Source organism: Diospyros lotus, chromosome 9 (assembly GCF_014633365.1).
Source record: "Diospyros lotus cultivar Yz01 chromosome 9, ASM1463336v1, whole genome shotgun sequence".
NCBI lineage: Eukaryota > Viridiplantae > Streptophyta > Magnoliopsida > Ericales > Ebenaceae > Diospyros > Diospyros lotus.
In genome coordinates, this window is record NC_068346.1 from 4,382,469 (window position 1) to 4,395,038 (window position 12,570).

At 38.7% G+C, this 12,570-nt stretch overlaps 1 protein-coding gene across 1 annotated transcript; it reads left to right on the top strand.

Moving 5' to 3' along the window:
• Positions 1 to 3,428: 3,428 nt before the first annotated feature.
• LOC127809898 (uncharacterized) lies at positions 3,429 to 12,379 on the top strand. Its single transcript, XM_052349067.1, has 3 exons — positions 3,429 to 5,201; positions 9,828 to 10,267; positions 10,594 to 12,379. The coding sequence occupies exons 1-3, from the start codon at positions 3,723 to 3,725 to the stop codon at positions 12,077 to 12,079; spliced, it is 3,405 nt and encodes a 1,134-aa protein (XP_052205027.1). The 5' UTR covers positions 3,429 to 3,722; the 3' UTR covers positions 12,080 to 12,379.
• Positions 12,380 to 12,570: the final 191 nt, after the last annotated feature.

The window sequence follows — 12,570 nt, forward strand, 5'->3', positions numbered from 1 at the left end:
CTAACAACAATTTCCAACAGACTATAAAATAGGATTACAAACTAAACAAGAAACCAATTCAGGAATACGAAATAATCTTCAAGACTAATTATGATTTCTCATTGAAAATCCTAACAAGTATATATAAGCAACTCTTCTGAAGAGAGTTTAAAGGGTCGATGATCACTTAATTTATGATTTGCTCGTATTTCTCTTGCGTAGTTCTCGAATTCGAGACTACCCTGACAATTTTCGAACTGGAACACGTCCTAAGCTATATTATTGCAAGGAAAGAAAAGGTTGAGATCTCATCTTTGATAAGTTGTCCAACACTTAAGACAGTCACTATACTTGAAAATGACGCAGTAGTGATATAATCAGTGCATAATAAATGACATACTTAACTCGTTGAACATTATATCTTTATATAAATGGTCAGTATTTTATATTTTATTGCACTTTTGTTTTCATTAGTAATTAATTCTCTCCTAAATAATTCATTAATTTTGTTGTTATTGAGCCAACTTGCTCATATTAATTAAGTTTTGATTATTAACAAAAATATTTTTATGATATAAATGTTTTCTCTTACTCATGCAAAAAGTAAATTTATTTTGAATTAAAAGATAATTATTTTTAGACACATTTTCTTGTGTTAATCATTTATGTCTTTAAAACTTATATTTGAATTTTTAAATTTAATTAAAGGAGAATTATTTTTAAACATGTTTTCTCTTATTCATACAAAAAGAAAATTTATTTTGAATTAAAGGAAATTGCTTTTAGACATGTTTTCTTGTTTTAGTCATTTATATCTTAAAAACTTATATTTGAATTCTCAAATCTTGATTTCTCATACAAAAAGTAAATTTATTTTGAATTAAAGGTGATACATGTTTTCTTATTGTTTGAGAAAATCTAAACATTTTTTGAATTTTAAACTTCATATTAACCCTATCTTTAGTGGCTAAAATGCTTAAAAATACCCTCCCAAACTTGTTTTTTGAGAATCAAAGTACTTCCATTGCATATTCAAAGTACCAAAAAGCTCTCAAACGCCCTCAAGCAAAGCATCAAAGCAATCTGAGGCTCTCGAAATATTATTGCATATCCACCGAAGAGCCACAAGGCAAGAGGAGAAAAGTTCTTCAAGTCTTCTAAGACAAATCCGAACTTCTCCATTTGAGATTATAAATTTATTGATTTATTTAAATATTATTGCCTTATATAATTTGTTCTTAATTGCTTATTTGTGTTCAAGTATGAACAAATTATTTGTAACATTTAAATTACCATTGTGAATTGTATATGTTTCCTATAACCATTAAAATCTTGGTGAATTTAGTTTCTAATATAAGCTAGGAATAAAATCTTGGTGTAGTGATTGCCTAGAACCTGTTATAATTTAGGTGTGTATCTAGTTTTCAATGTGAGCTAGTGTGAAAATCTTGGTGAAATTATTTTAGTGGAACTCAAGGGTGGTTAGACCTTGGGAGAGTGGACTAAGTGTGTGTGAAGACACCGAACCATTATAAATTTTGTTGTGCCTCATTGTATTTATTTTTGTTATATCTTGTGGCTTATATTTATTATTAATCTCAAATATAATTTATTATTATCGATTTTTTATTTTAGCCAATCGTGATTCGTTTGGGCCGCAGTGAGTGAGTCCAAGATGTAAGGAGGAAAAACAAGATGGGAAGAACACAAAGAATTTTCATGCGATTTGGCCAGAACGACGTCTACTCCACGACCATACCTTGATTATTCTCCTAGAGTGGCGGTATCTGATTATTCTTTTTGTCCCCCCTTGATGATATTCCTGACCTCTATTTATAATGAGGGGCATTTACAATTTGTATACGATATAAAAATAAAAAGATGATATAATGGGGGACAAACAGTCCTTATCTTTTACATAAAATCGGGAGTGGAGTCCTCATTACGAGGAGTATGATTTGCTTTTGGGTAAAGTGAGTGGGTCCCTACCTCATGCTATTCAGTAGCTTTGTTGTTTATGATAGCTGAAGGATTTAAGAATGTTAGCCGAAGGATTTAAGCCAGCGAGCTGAACGGTTGGGCCAGTGGACTGTGACCTTTATTGAAAGCTCGTTGAATAGATTTCAGGGAGCTTGCCAAAGGTCTTGCTTGGGGCCCGTTAGGAGCTCACACAGATCCGTGATATGAGCTCGGATTTTAGCGGTGTATGAGCTTTCTTTGACGAGGTTGCTTGGACCTTCTAGGCTCCAAGTGATTAGGCCGGCCCACTGGACTGAGTTTAGCTCATAAAGAGTGATGCGAGAAATACATATAACAATTATATTTATCAAATATATATATATTTTTAATAAAATTATTAATTAATAATATTTATTAAAATTGAGAAAAATTTTAATCACGCAATTCACCTATTTCTTGAGTGGCCATACCTTAAGAGACTAACATTTGTCATCAAACATGGGTGTTCTTTTTTACTATTGTAGTATTTTTCATAAAGTTGCAATCAAACCTAGTCGAGTTTCATTAAACACAATCTCAACTTAGTAAGCCAATTTCTAGGCTAAAACTTGCTAGAACCTACGAACTCGGGCTCGAGGTTGAATTTGTCAAGATTATTTTTTAAAAACTTGATAATCTAATATGTAAATAATCAACAAATATAACATAAACATGATAATCAATTAGTAATAATAACTTCAAATTATAATAAAAAATAATCAAGCATGCTTACGAACCTTTAATCTAGCCCATCAATTTTTATAAACATTTAATCGAACATGTTTGCGATGTTTACCAAGCTAAGTTTTGTTGAGGTCAACCTCAATTTATTTGCAAATCGAGCTTTAAAGTTATACTTAAATTCAATTTGTTTAGTTTAATAAACAAATTTAAATGAATTTTTATCGAGCTAAATACCCAGTTGCTTGTGAACAACCTAATTCTTCTATAACCTTAATTTTTATTATTTACAAATTTAACAATTTAAGAGCTACTTGCTTACAATTATAAATTTTAGAACTTATAATTTTGTAGGTTTGATCATAAGTGGATGTGTAATTTAAAAAAAAATATATCTTTATTAGACATAACAGGGTAAAATTTAGGATAAAATGTGATTGTTAATGTGTTAGAAAGAACGAGGCACTTTTACCCATTTGACATTTCTAGAATGTTGTTTGAAATAACGTGGAAGTGAATATATTTTACAAATGTTTAGAAAAAAGATATTTTAAAGTATAAGTTGAATGATCGGATAAATAATATGTCGAGTTTGTATTGGTGTGTCGTGGGTTTGATTTTCGTCTTGCACAGTAATATTAAGTCTCATATTTATAATTTATTTCTTTTGTCGAAATTAAAGATATAAGTGATGGATGTCACGCAAGGACTATTATAAAAAAAAAATAATTTACAAATAAGGAAAAATGGGGTCTGAAATTGCAGTTTATGGTTGGTCTAGGAAAAACGTTAGCAGCAAATTACAAATCCAAGTTGCTCCGGTTGAGTTGTCCAGTAATCAGATTCGTATCATTAGAGCCGCTAACGGAAACTCTGCCATCGATTCAGCCCCCCAACGAAACGATCCACAATTTCATCATTGGATTCGACCAATTTTACGAATCCAAAACTGAAAATCTGGGAATCCTACAGTTCAGTCTCGATTTCTTGTGTTTCTTCAACCCCAATTGATTCACCGGCGACGAACGTGACGTCGATCTGCGATAAGATCTGCTGAAAATGAGATGGAGAAGCCTCTGCCATTGAAGCCACTGTCCCCCCAAGAATGGGAGGTTCTGATCGACGACGTCCACTACGGCGGCGGCCGTCGGGCGCGCTGGACGTCCTCCAGCTACGCCGGCCTCCCGCTCGTCGAGCTCGCTCTGATCACAATCCTCCGAAGGGACTTCCCTCAAAACCCTAAGCTTCACATCATGGTTTTCCTCGAATTCTGCTTGTTCGACTTCGAGGCTTCCCCATCGGAGTTCGATGAGGTTCTCGCTCGGCTCCTCGAAACCCTAAAAACCCTAATTCAATCCCCAATGGATGGGGTTTCCATCACCGCCTCTCTTAAAGAGCAAATGATGGTCTCCACATCGTCCATTCTCATTTCCCTGAAAATTGATCCCGAATTGTCCAAGTTTAGTTACATAGCGCAGCTTCAGGGCTTAACCGAGTTGCTGTTGACGGTTGTGAACCGGCCCAACCACGGGCCGGACCGGCAAACTCGAGCAGTGGCGTGCGAGTGCCTGCGGGAGCTTGAGAGGGCTTTCCCTTGCTTACTTTCTGAAATCGCCGGTCTCTTGTGGGGTTTGTGCCATAGCGAGCGGACTCACGCTGCCCAGAGCTATGTTTTATTGCTGGCAGGTGTGATTCATAGCATTGTGATGTGGAAACTCAATATATCGATCGTTAATTCGTCGGCCCCTTTGGTTCCATTCAATGTGCCGCAGTTCTTGATGAATGCTAGTGGTTTGAATAACAAGGGGATTTCGGATTCTGGGTATAGAGAGCTTAGGAGGGCCATGTCTTTCTTGCTGGAGTGTCCTCAGTTGTTGACTTCATGCGGGATGGTGGAGTTCATGTCAATGGTTCTGCCGGTGTCGGTGGTACTGGAGTTGCAGGGGTCGCTTTTGAAGGTGCAGTTCTCTGGTCTGCTTTATACCTACGACCCTTTGCTGTGCCATGCTTTTCTAATGATGTATATGCGTTTTTTTGATGCATTCAGCGGGCAAGAGGGTGAAATTGCCCGTCGCCTTGTGTTTATCTCAAGAGAAGCGCATCATTATTTGGTTTTCCGGATGTTAGCCCTTCACTGGTTACTGGGTTTTGTTGGGTTGTTATCAAATGGAGATGTGGGGAAAAAGAAGGCTTTTCTTGGTTTGACTCCCAGCTTTTACCCCTTGATATTTGATCCTCTTGCTCTGAAAGCTTTGAAGCTTGACTTGCTTGCTTATTGCTCAAATTTGCTTAGTAGTTCTATAGATGCAAGTCCGGAAGGTGTTCCTAGTCAGGGTGCAGGCTCAGGATTATCAATGGAGAAGCTATTTCAAAATGGTCTTGTTTCTGTATCAGCATTCAAATGGTTACCACCTTGGAGCACTGAAACTGCAGTAGCGTTTCGAGCCTTTCACAAGTTTTTGATAGGTGCGTCATCTCATTCTGATATTGATCCTTCTTCAACAAGAGTCCTAATGAAGTCAACCATCTTCCGCACTTTACAGGTACATACAGTTGTCTTTCTTTTAGTCATTCTCTCTCCTTTATTTTATGAAGATGTTGGAATGGGCTCCATGTAGGCCTTCAAATTAGCTATTTGATGTTGGACCAGCATCCAAGAACATCCCCTACAAGCCCTGGTATAAGATTTGATTATGGACTAAAATAGAATGAATTTTATGCATGTAAGTTTGATCATAGTTACACGGAATGTGGTACGTTCTGATTCGTGGTATGAATTCAGGTATGACATACACTACTTGGTTAGGTACGCATTCGTGGGGGGTAGGATTAGTTGGTACGTCAGTTTGGTTCGTTGTTCGCTTTGAATGATGTACGGGCATGCTTATTAAAATTCAAAGGAAAAATTTTGTTATATTCATAAGATATTGCTATGAAAATAAGGTTCAACTTAACAAAAAGCAAGTCTACAATAACATAAAAACCATAACAATAGGACTAGAAAGAGGTAAGAAAAAAAAAAAGAGCTGAATGCTAACATAACAAATCTAAAGCTAACAGTCATCTCAAAGCTTTATGATAAGGTGAACTTCTGTCATCTCCCAATGATTTCTGAGTTTAGACCTTTGAATTTGGGCTATCAAGTCACTTTAAAATTTTATATTTGGGATCGCTATTTTTGGCAATTCAGGTTGTGTCCCTCTTCGTTCCAATATGCGTTTGTACCCCGATTAGATATGCACGACCAGAAACACAGTTGCCACGAATTGTGTAGCTATGGTTTTGATAGCTGGAAGGTGTCAAAGTATTGAGTTTTTCATTTCTATAGCGTGAGCAAACTCAGACATTTTAGTTTACACTTTCTCTTTTTATTCTTTTCAGGGCTAGGATAGTTAAGACTGGAAACTACAGTCAAAGGTTGTCTTCTGGGTTTCAGACCAGGGTAAGAGAAAGAATGGTTCTCCCTTCAATGAAAATCTCGTAAAACTTGGAAATTTTCCTAATTACATCAAAAGAAAACCTTATAGACTCTTGGAGAGCCCTTATAATGGCTTCAAGAGATTTGCAACGTTGGTCAAGGTATCATTTGTTGCATTGAGGGCCCCTTGTATCTCCTTGTACTCTACGTACTAGACTTGGTTAATTCACCTCCAAAAGCTAGTTGTTGAGGTGAGGGTGCTCAAGAGGTTATAAACCCCACACCAAGAGCCCATATTTCCCGATGTGGGATAAGTCTCATACATTACAATGGACCATAACATACTACCACGCTCCGCAGCCCGGCTCCCACGATGGCAAACTGTGCACTAGCCCAACTAGTCTCGGACGAACACTGCATTGTCGACATCACCTTCGTCGCCGCTCGATTGCATTGGGAGCGATGGGGTCGGCTCTGATACCACTATTATGCTCTTGGTGTGGGGTTTATAACCTCTTGGGCACCCTCTCCTCAACAACTAGCTTTTAGGGGTGAGTTCTACCCAAATGGTTGTAACAATTGGTATCAGAGCCAGCTTTCCGGCCATTTGTGCGCCACTGATAACTGCCCACTTTGATCGAAAATTCTGAGCCCAATTGATGAAGCAAATCAGTGACCTTCGAGGGTTGCCCACCCTAATCGGAAGCTCCGACCCATACTGGTGAAGCGAACCGTTGGCCTTCGAGAGTTGTCCACCTTGATCAGAAGAAGATTCTAACCATTATGGAGAGTTGACCCAGAGCAACAAATTCCAAGGTCCTCGGCTGTGAGTTAGGCGGTCTACAGACGACCTTCAGGCGCTCTTCACAGTGGTCAGTCAAATGTTTTGGCAACATCGGAGATGGCAGAAGGTGCATGAATGAGGCAAGCACTAATTATAGAAAAAGAAAATTGGATGAAACGATTGGAAACTAGGATGAACAATCTAGTAATCGATTTCGAATAGCTCTAAGTGGAGGCGAGTTGCTATCAAGCAGAATGCGCTGTAACAAGAAAAGCAATCACGGAAGAATGCATTGCGACAAGAAAAGAAATCAAGGAAGCACGCATAACCTCAAACACAAGTTGGACGACTTACTGATTTCGTTTTCACAGAAGTTTCAGGGTAGTATTCCAGCCAAATGTTTTTCTAAGGTATATTTTGCTTCCTTAATTTAGACTGAAGATTAGAGTTGTAACGAAAAGCATGGGCTACTAAAGGAAATGAGGAACCTGAATTGGAGTAGACAATTCGGGATGGCAAAGAAGAAAAGGTAGTTACCGGAGATGTTATTGAGGCTCCTGCGGGGGAGAAGTCTATTGCAGTGAACTTAGCTATCAATAAACTAGAAGAAGAGCAAATAAAGCAAGATGTGCCTATTGACAGATTGTTCAGCTATCAACCTATTAATGATGAATTATTTGATGGACCAACAAAGGAAGCGAAGCCCATTGAACTACCCTTGGTGCTGGTCCTAGCAGAGGAAGAGCAAAAGAATAGGAACGTAAAACAAAGGAGGAAAAATCCTAGAAGGAGGAAGAAAGAAGAGTAAAACTTATAGAGAAAGCTGGAATTGGATGAATAACAATGACTCAATGGTAATAAGTTCTGTGGGGATAAGAAACATTTCAAGGGGGGCAAGTTTGTCACATTCCAAGGGTATTTTTAGTTTTCTGTTTTTTAATTTCTATTTCTGTTAGGGTTGTTTGTCTTATAGCTAGAGATTGTTAGGATATTTTTCCTTTTTGTCTTGTAGCTTAGGTGATTAGAGAGCTTTGTCTGGTAGCTAAAGTGAGGCTATATACATATTGTCTCAGCTGTGGGAAGAAGGCATGAATGAGAATGAATTGAATATTCTGTTTCTCTCCTAATATTTCTCTCTCTCAATTATCTTCTTCCTCATCTTCTTGTTGTTGTTTCACTCCCTTCCATTTGATCTCTCCCCCAAATTCTTCTCTTAATCTTCCCAAGTCCCTTTTCATACTCAACCCTAAGGGTGTGACAATGGGTATCAGAGTCGGCCTCATATCTCCCAGTTGAAATCACGTGGGGACGGAGGTGACACTGGCATTGCAATGTTCGTTTTGGACTAGCTGTGACTAGTGCACAACTTGTTGTCAGGGCATTGAACTGCAGAGCGTGGTGGTATGTTATGGTCCATTACAAGGTATGAGATTTGTCCCACATCGGAAATTTAGGTTTTTGGTGTGGGGTTTATAACCTCTTGGACACCCTCCCCTTGATAGCTTGCTTTTGAGGGTGAGTTCAACCCAAGGGTTGTAATAGTTTTGTCTTAGACCTCCTTAACTTGGCTTGAAGATTACAGTCTTAATTCAAATTAAAAAAAGTAAGTAGCTTTCGAGAAATTAACTAAAAGAAATTACAGCTACAAGTAGCATTACACCTTGTGGTGTATCGCTGTTGAGGATCGTTATATAGTTTGGAGATTATTTTGTTTACATTTGTCCATGACTATTGCCAGCCCCATGTAGTGGGATTAAAATCTTGATATGTTTTTGTTGTTGTTGTCGTTCATTTCCATGTTGGTAATGGCTCAGTGTTGAAACTTGGCTAGGCACTGGTGTGCCCATAGCTCTTTGTGGATGTTGCTGGGTTTTTTTGTTCCATTGATAAGGAGGTAGCTGTGAGTGATACTGTCTCCTTTCTTTGCATTGTGCTATGTGATATTTTATGCTGGTGGAGCTGTAAAAACAATGAGACTAATTAATTGTTTCTGTTTTTTATGGCATGCTTTATGATCTTTGACTAGGGGAGGACAGACAGTATGGTGCCCATCATGAGAAGGGGGGGGGGGGGGGGGGGGGGGGGGGGCATTTTCTTTTTGTTCAATCTATAATGTCTTTTTGCAATAGAGGAGTTAAGTCTTTCCTTGAAAAACTGAGTGGAGATTGGGAGCTCCTCCTGAAGTTGTCTTCTTTTTCTAGTCATCCTCCCTTGGTCCTTTTGTTTTCAATAATCTTAAAAGGTAGGCATTGGTCATCTTGGATTGAGGTCATACATGCAAGAGTATTAGTGAGTTGGGTGAAGTATCTTCTTACTCACTACATTCTGACTTGGGAGGTGCAGTCCGTAGCCTACTTGATTTTGGGATTTGTGTTGGATATTTTGTTCTCCTGGGTTTGAAGCCATGCTAGTACCCAAAGTAGTGGCCAGGCAGCTTTTCCACTTTTGTCATGAGGTATGGGCTGAAAGGGACGGTAGGACTTTTGATGTATATTTTGTATCTTGACTCATAGGTATATTCTTTGCACTTCCTGTACATTACTTCTTGTGCTGTTTGACCATTTAGGTTTATCCCAAACCTTGAAATGGTCGTCCAGAAAACTAAACCACAATCCTCCATCATTCCTGCAGCCTATTGTTAAATATTATGGCACAGTTATCAATTTCTGTTTGTTTCTCACAGTCCCAGAGAGACATTGCAGGATACCAAATTCTGCCATTTGTTTCTCATTTTATATATATAATTTTTTTCAAGTATCTGTAGCAAATTTTGTTTGTAATATTTCTTTTATAAGGTGGGAATGACCTTGGCCTCTCATACATGTTTACTTTTTTTTAAGCCATGGGACTTGGTCTGTTCTTTGCTTTGCTTTTTACCCCCTGGCCAGGAATGTTTCCTGTAGACTGTCTATCTGAAATCAGCTTTTATATATATATATATATATATATATTGCCTACTTTTCACAGAGAATGCTTGTGGAGCTGACATTGGAGTTCAAGGGGCTGGTTCCAGTTGTTATTGCTTTCATGGATCGCTTGTTTGCCTGTCATAAGCATTGCTGGTTGGGAGAGCACTTGCTTCAGGCCCTTGATGAGCATTTACTTCCAAAGATCAAGATAGATTACAAGTTGTCATCTTACTTTCCGATTTTTGATAGAATTGCCAAGAATGATGCAATTCCAACTACTAAACTGCTAGAGCTGCTCATCCGCTTCATGATTTTCCTTGTTGAAAAGCATGGCCCAAACACGGGATTGAAATCTTGGTCTCAGGGAAGCAAAGTTCTTGGAATATGTCAGACAATGCTGATGCACCACCATAGCTCTAGATTGTTCCTGGGACTATCTCGTCTTCTTGCTTTCACTTGCCTTTACTTTCCTGATCTGGAAGTTCGTGACGATGCAAGGTACACGAGAACATGTTTTATTTGCATTTTCTCTATGAATTTTTTTCTTTCATTATTATTATTATGATGATGATGATAATGATGCAAGAGAAATGTATTTTTCTCTTTATTTCATGTGCTTGACATTGGTTTATCTGCTTTCATCAGCATGTATGGCTTCTCGTTGAAGTAAAATAGACCATAGAAATCATAAAGCTGTAATAATTCTATCAGAGAAAAATTATGAATCATTATCAGAGACACGCCATTGCTATCCTCATTATTGCTGCTGCTGCTGCTCTCATTCTTGTCATTTTCATACTTCTCAAGAATGTGGCATTTTGCAGGATCTACTTGCGGATGTTGGTTGCAATTCCAGGAAAGAAGCTCAGGCACATACTGAACAGCACAGACCAGCTCCCCGGGATTGCGCCATCTCACCAGTCCAGCTCATACTTCAATGTTCAGTCTCCTCAAACCTTGCATGACCTTAAAAAGTCTCAGACAATTTCTTCCTACATCCACCTTGAGCGGGTGATACCATTGCTTGTCAAGCAGTCATGGTCATTGTCTTTATCAATCTTAGGTATTCCTGCTCACAAACCTGCTTATCCAGAGGGTATCAAGGACAGTGAGCCCTCTGTTGGGCAAAGGGAGGTTGATGGAGGCTGTAATGACCAAACTCTCCCAGAAGTGGAAAGAATTTATCGTCCACTGGAGCCATTACGTGTGATTGATTCAAAAATATCAGAGATTATTGAAATGTTGAGAAGGCATTTTTCCAATGTTCCTGATTATAGACACATGCCAGGCCTCAAAATTAGGATTCCCTGTAGTTTGAGATTTAAATCTGAGCCATTCAATCGTGTATGGACAGTTGATTTGCCTACAGAAGGTTTGGATGGAATAGATGTACTCCCTGCCATATATGCAGCTGTGCTTGCATTTTCTTCTTCGGCACCATATGGGTCTATTCCTTCAAATCACATACCTTTCCTTCTCGGTGAACCTCCTGAAAAAGATTGTTCTTTAGCCCCAAGTGATTCGTTAGACATGGTTCCTATAGAAGATGATTGTAGAGAAGACGAAAGTTTCAAGGCTCCTGTGACAATTGAATTGGAACCGCGAGAACCTGTGCCTGGTCTAGTTAATGTTTCCTTTGAAGCAAATACAGAAAATGGCCAAGTAATCAATGGCCAGCTTCAGAGTGTTGCTGTTAGCATTGAAGACATGTTTCTTAGGGCTATTCTCCCGTCTGATATATCCGAAGATGCGAGACCTGGTTATTATCTAGACTTGTTCAATGCTCTATGGGAAGCATGCGGTTCTTCTACCAACACTGGGCATGAAGCCTTTCCCTTGAAAGGAGGCAAAGGAGTTGCCGCAGTTAGTGGGACTCGATCAGTCAAGCTTCTTGAGGTTCCTGTAACCTCTTTGATTCTTGCTGTTGAGCAGTACTTGGCGCCTTTTGTTGTTGGTGTTTTTGGTGAACCCCTCGTCAACATTGTGAAGAGTAGGGGAATCATCTGGGATGTCATCTGGAAGGATGCATCTTCAGATTCAGACCTTAATGATGCTATCTCGAATACTAATCTTGATAAGGGCCCTCTTTATCTCAAGTACAAAGAGGACGAAGGTGAAAGGAAGAGTCAAGTACATATCAGCAGGAAAAACATGGGTCAATTCCTCATCTTGATATTCCTTCCACCAATGTATCATCTCCTGTTGCAAATGGAAGTATCTGATGTTTCCACGTTAGCTCGAATTAGAACCGATCACTGGCCATCCCTAGCTTATATAGATGACTATTTGGAAGCTTTGTTTTTCGGGTAGGTGCATTCGCCAAATTATTGACTTGCTCCCTTGTTTCTTCTGTTACTGCTGGTATAGCATTGGTACCTCTCTCTTAAACTCATTTCTCTGATGGTTTCCTGCATCTGAATTACATTTTGACCCTTGATAACCTAAACCTAGTGTATATACATGGAATGGCGAGCATTCTGTCATTTGTAAATGCTAGAAATGTATTCTTTTTCCAGGGGATTTTGAATCTGCTCTGGCAATTAAGTTGTAAGCATCCGAATTTGAAATGCCTAGCTAGTGAGATTAAGATTTGTGATTGTCATTATCTGATTTGGAGTGCAAGTTTTGTTGTCCGCGATGATCATGGCTTATGTAAACTGAATGTGGTATTTCATTCTTAAATTGTTGTTATGAATGCCTGCTTGCCTTAGATAATGAGATACAACAGATGTTTCCACTTGCCCCTCCAAAATAACTTGCAGCTTGTCTCCCTTGAATGCCTTCTACTTGTTTGGTGCAGT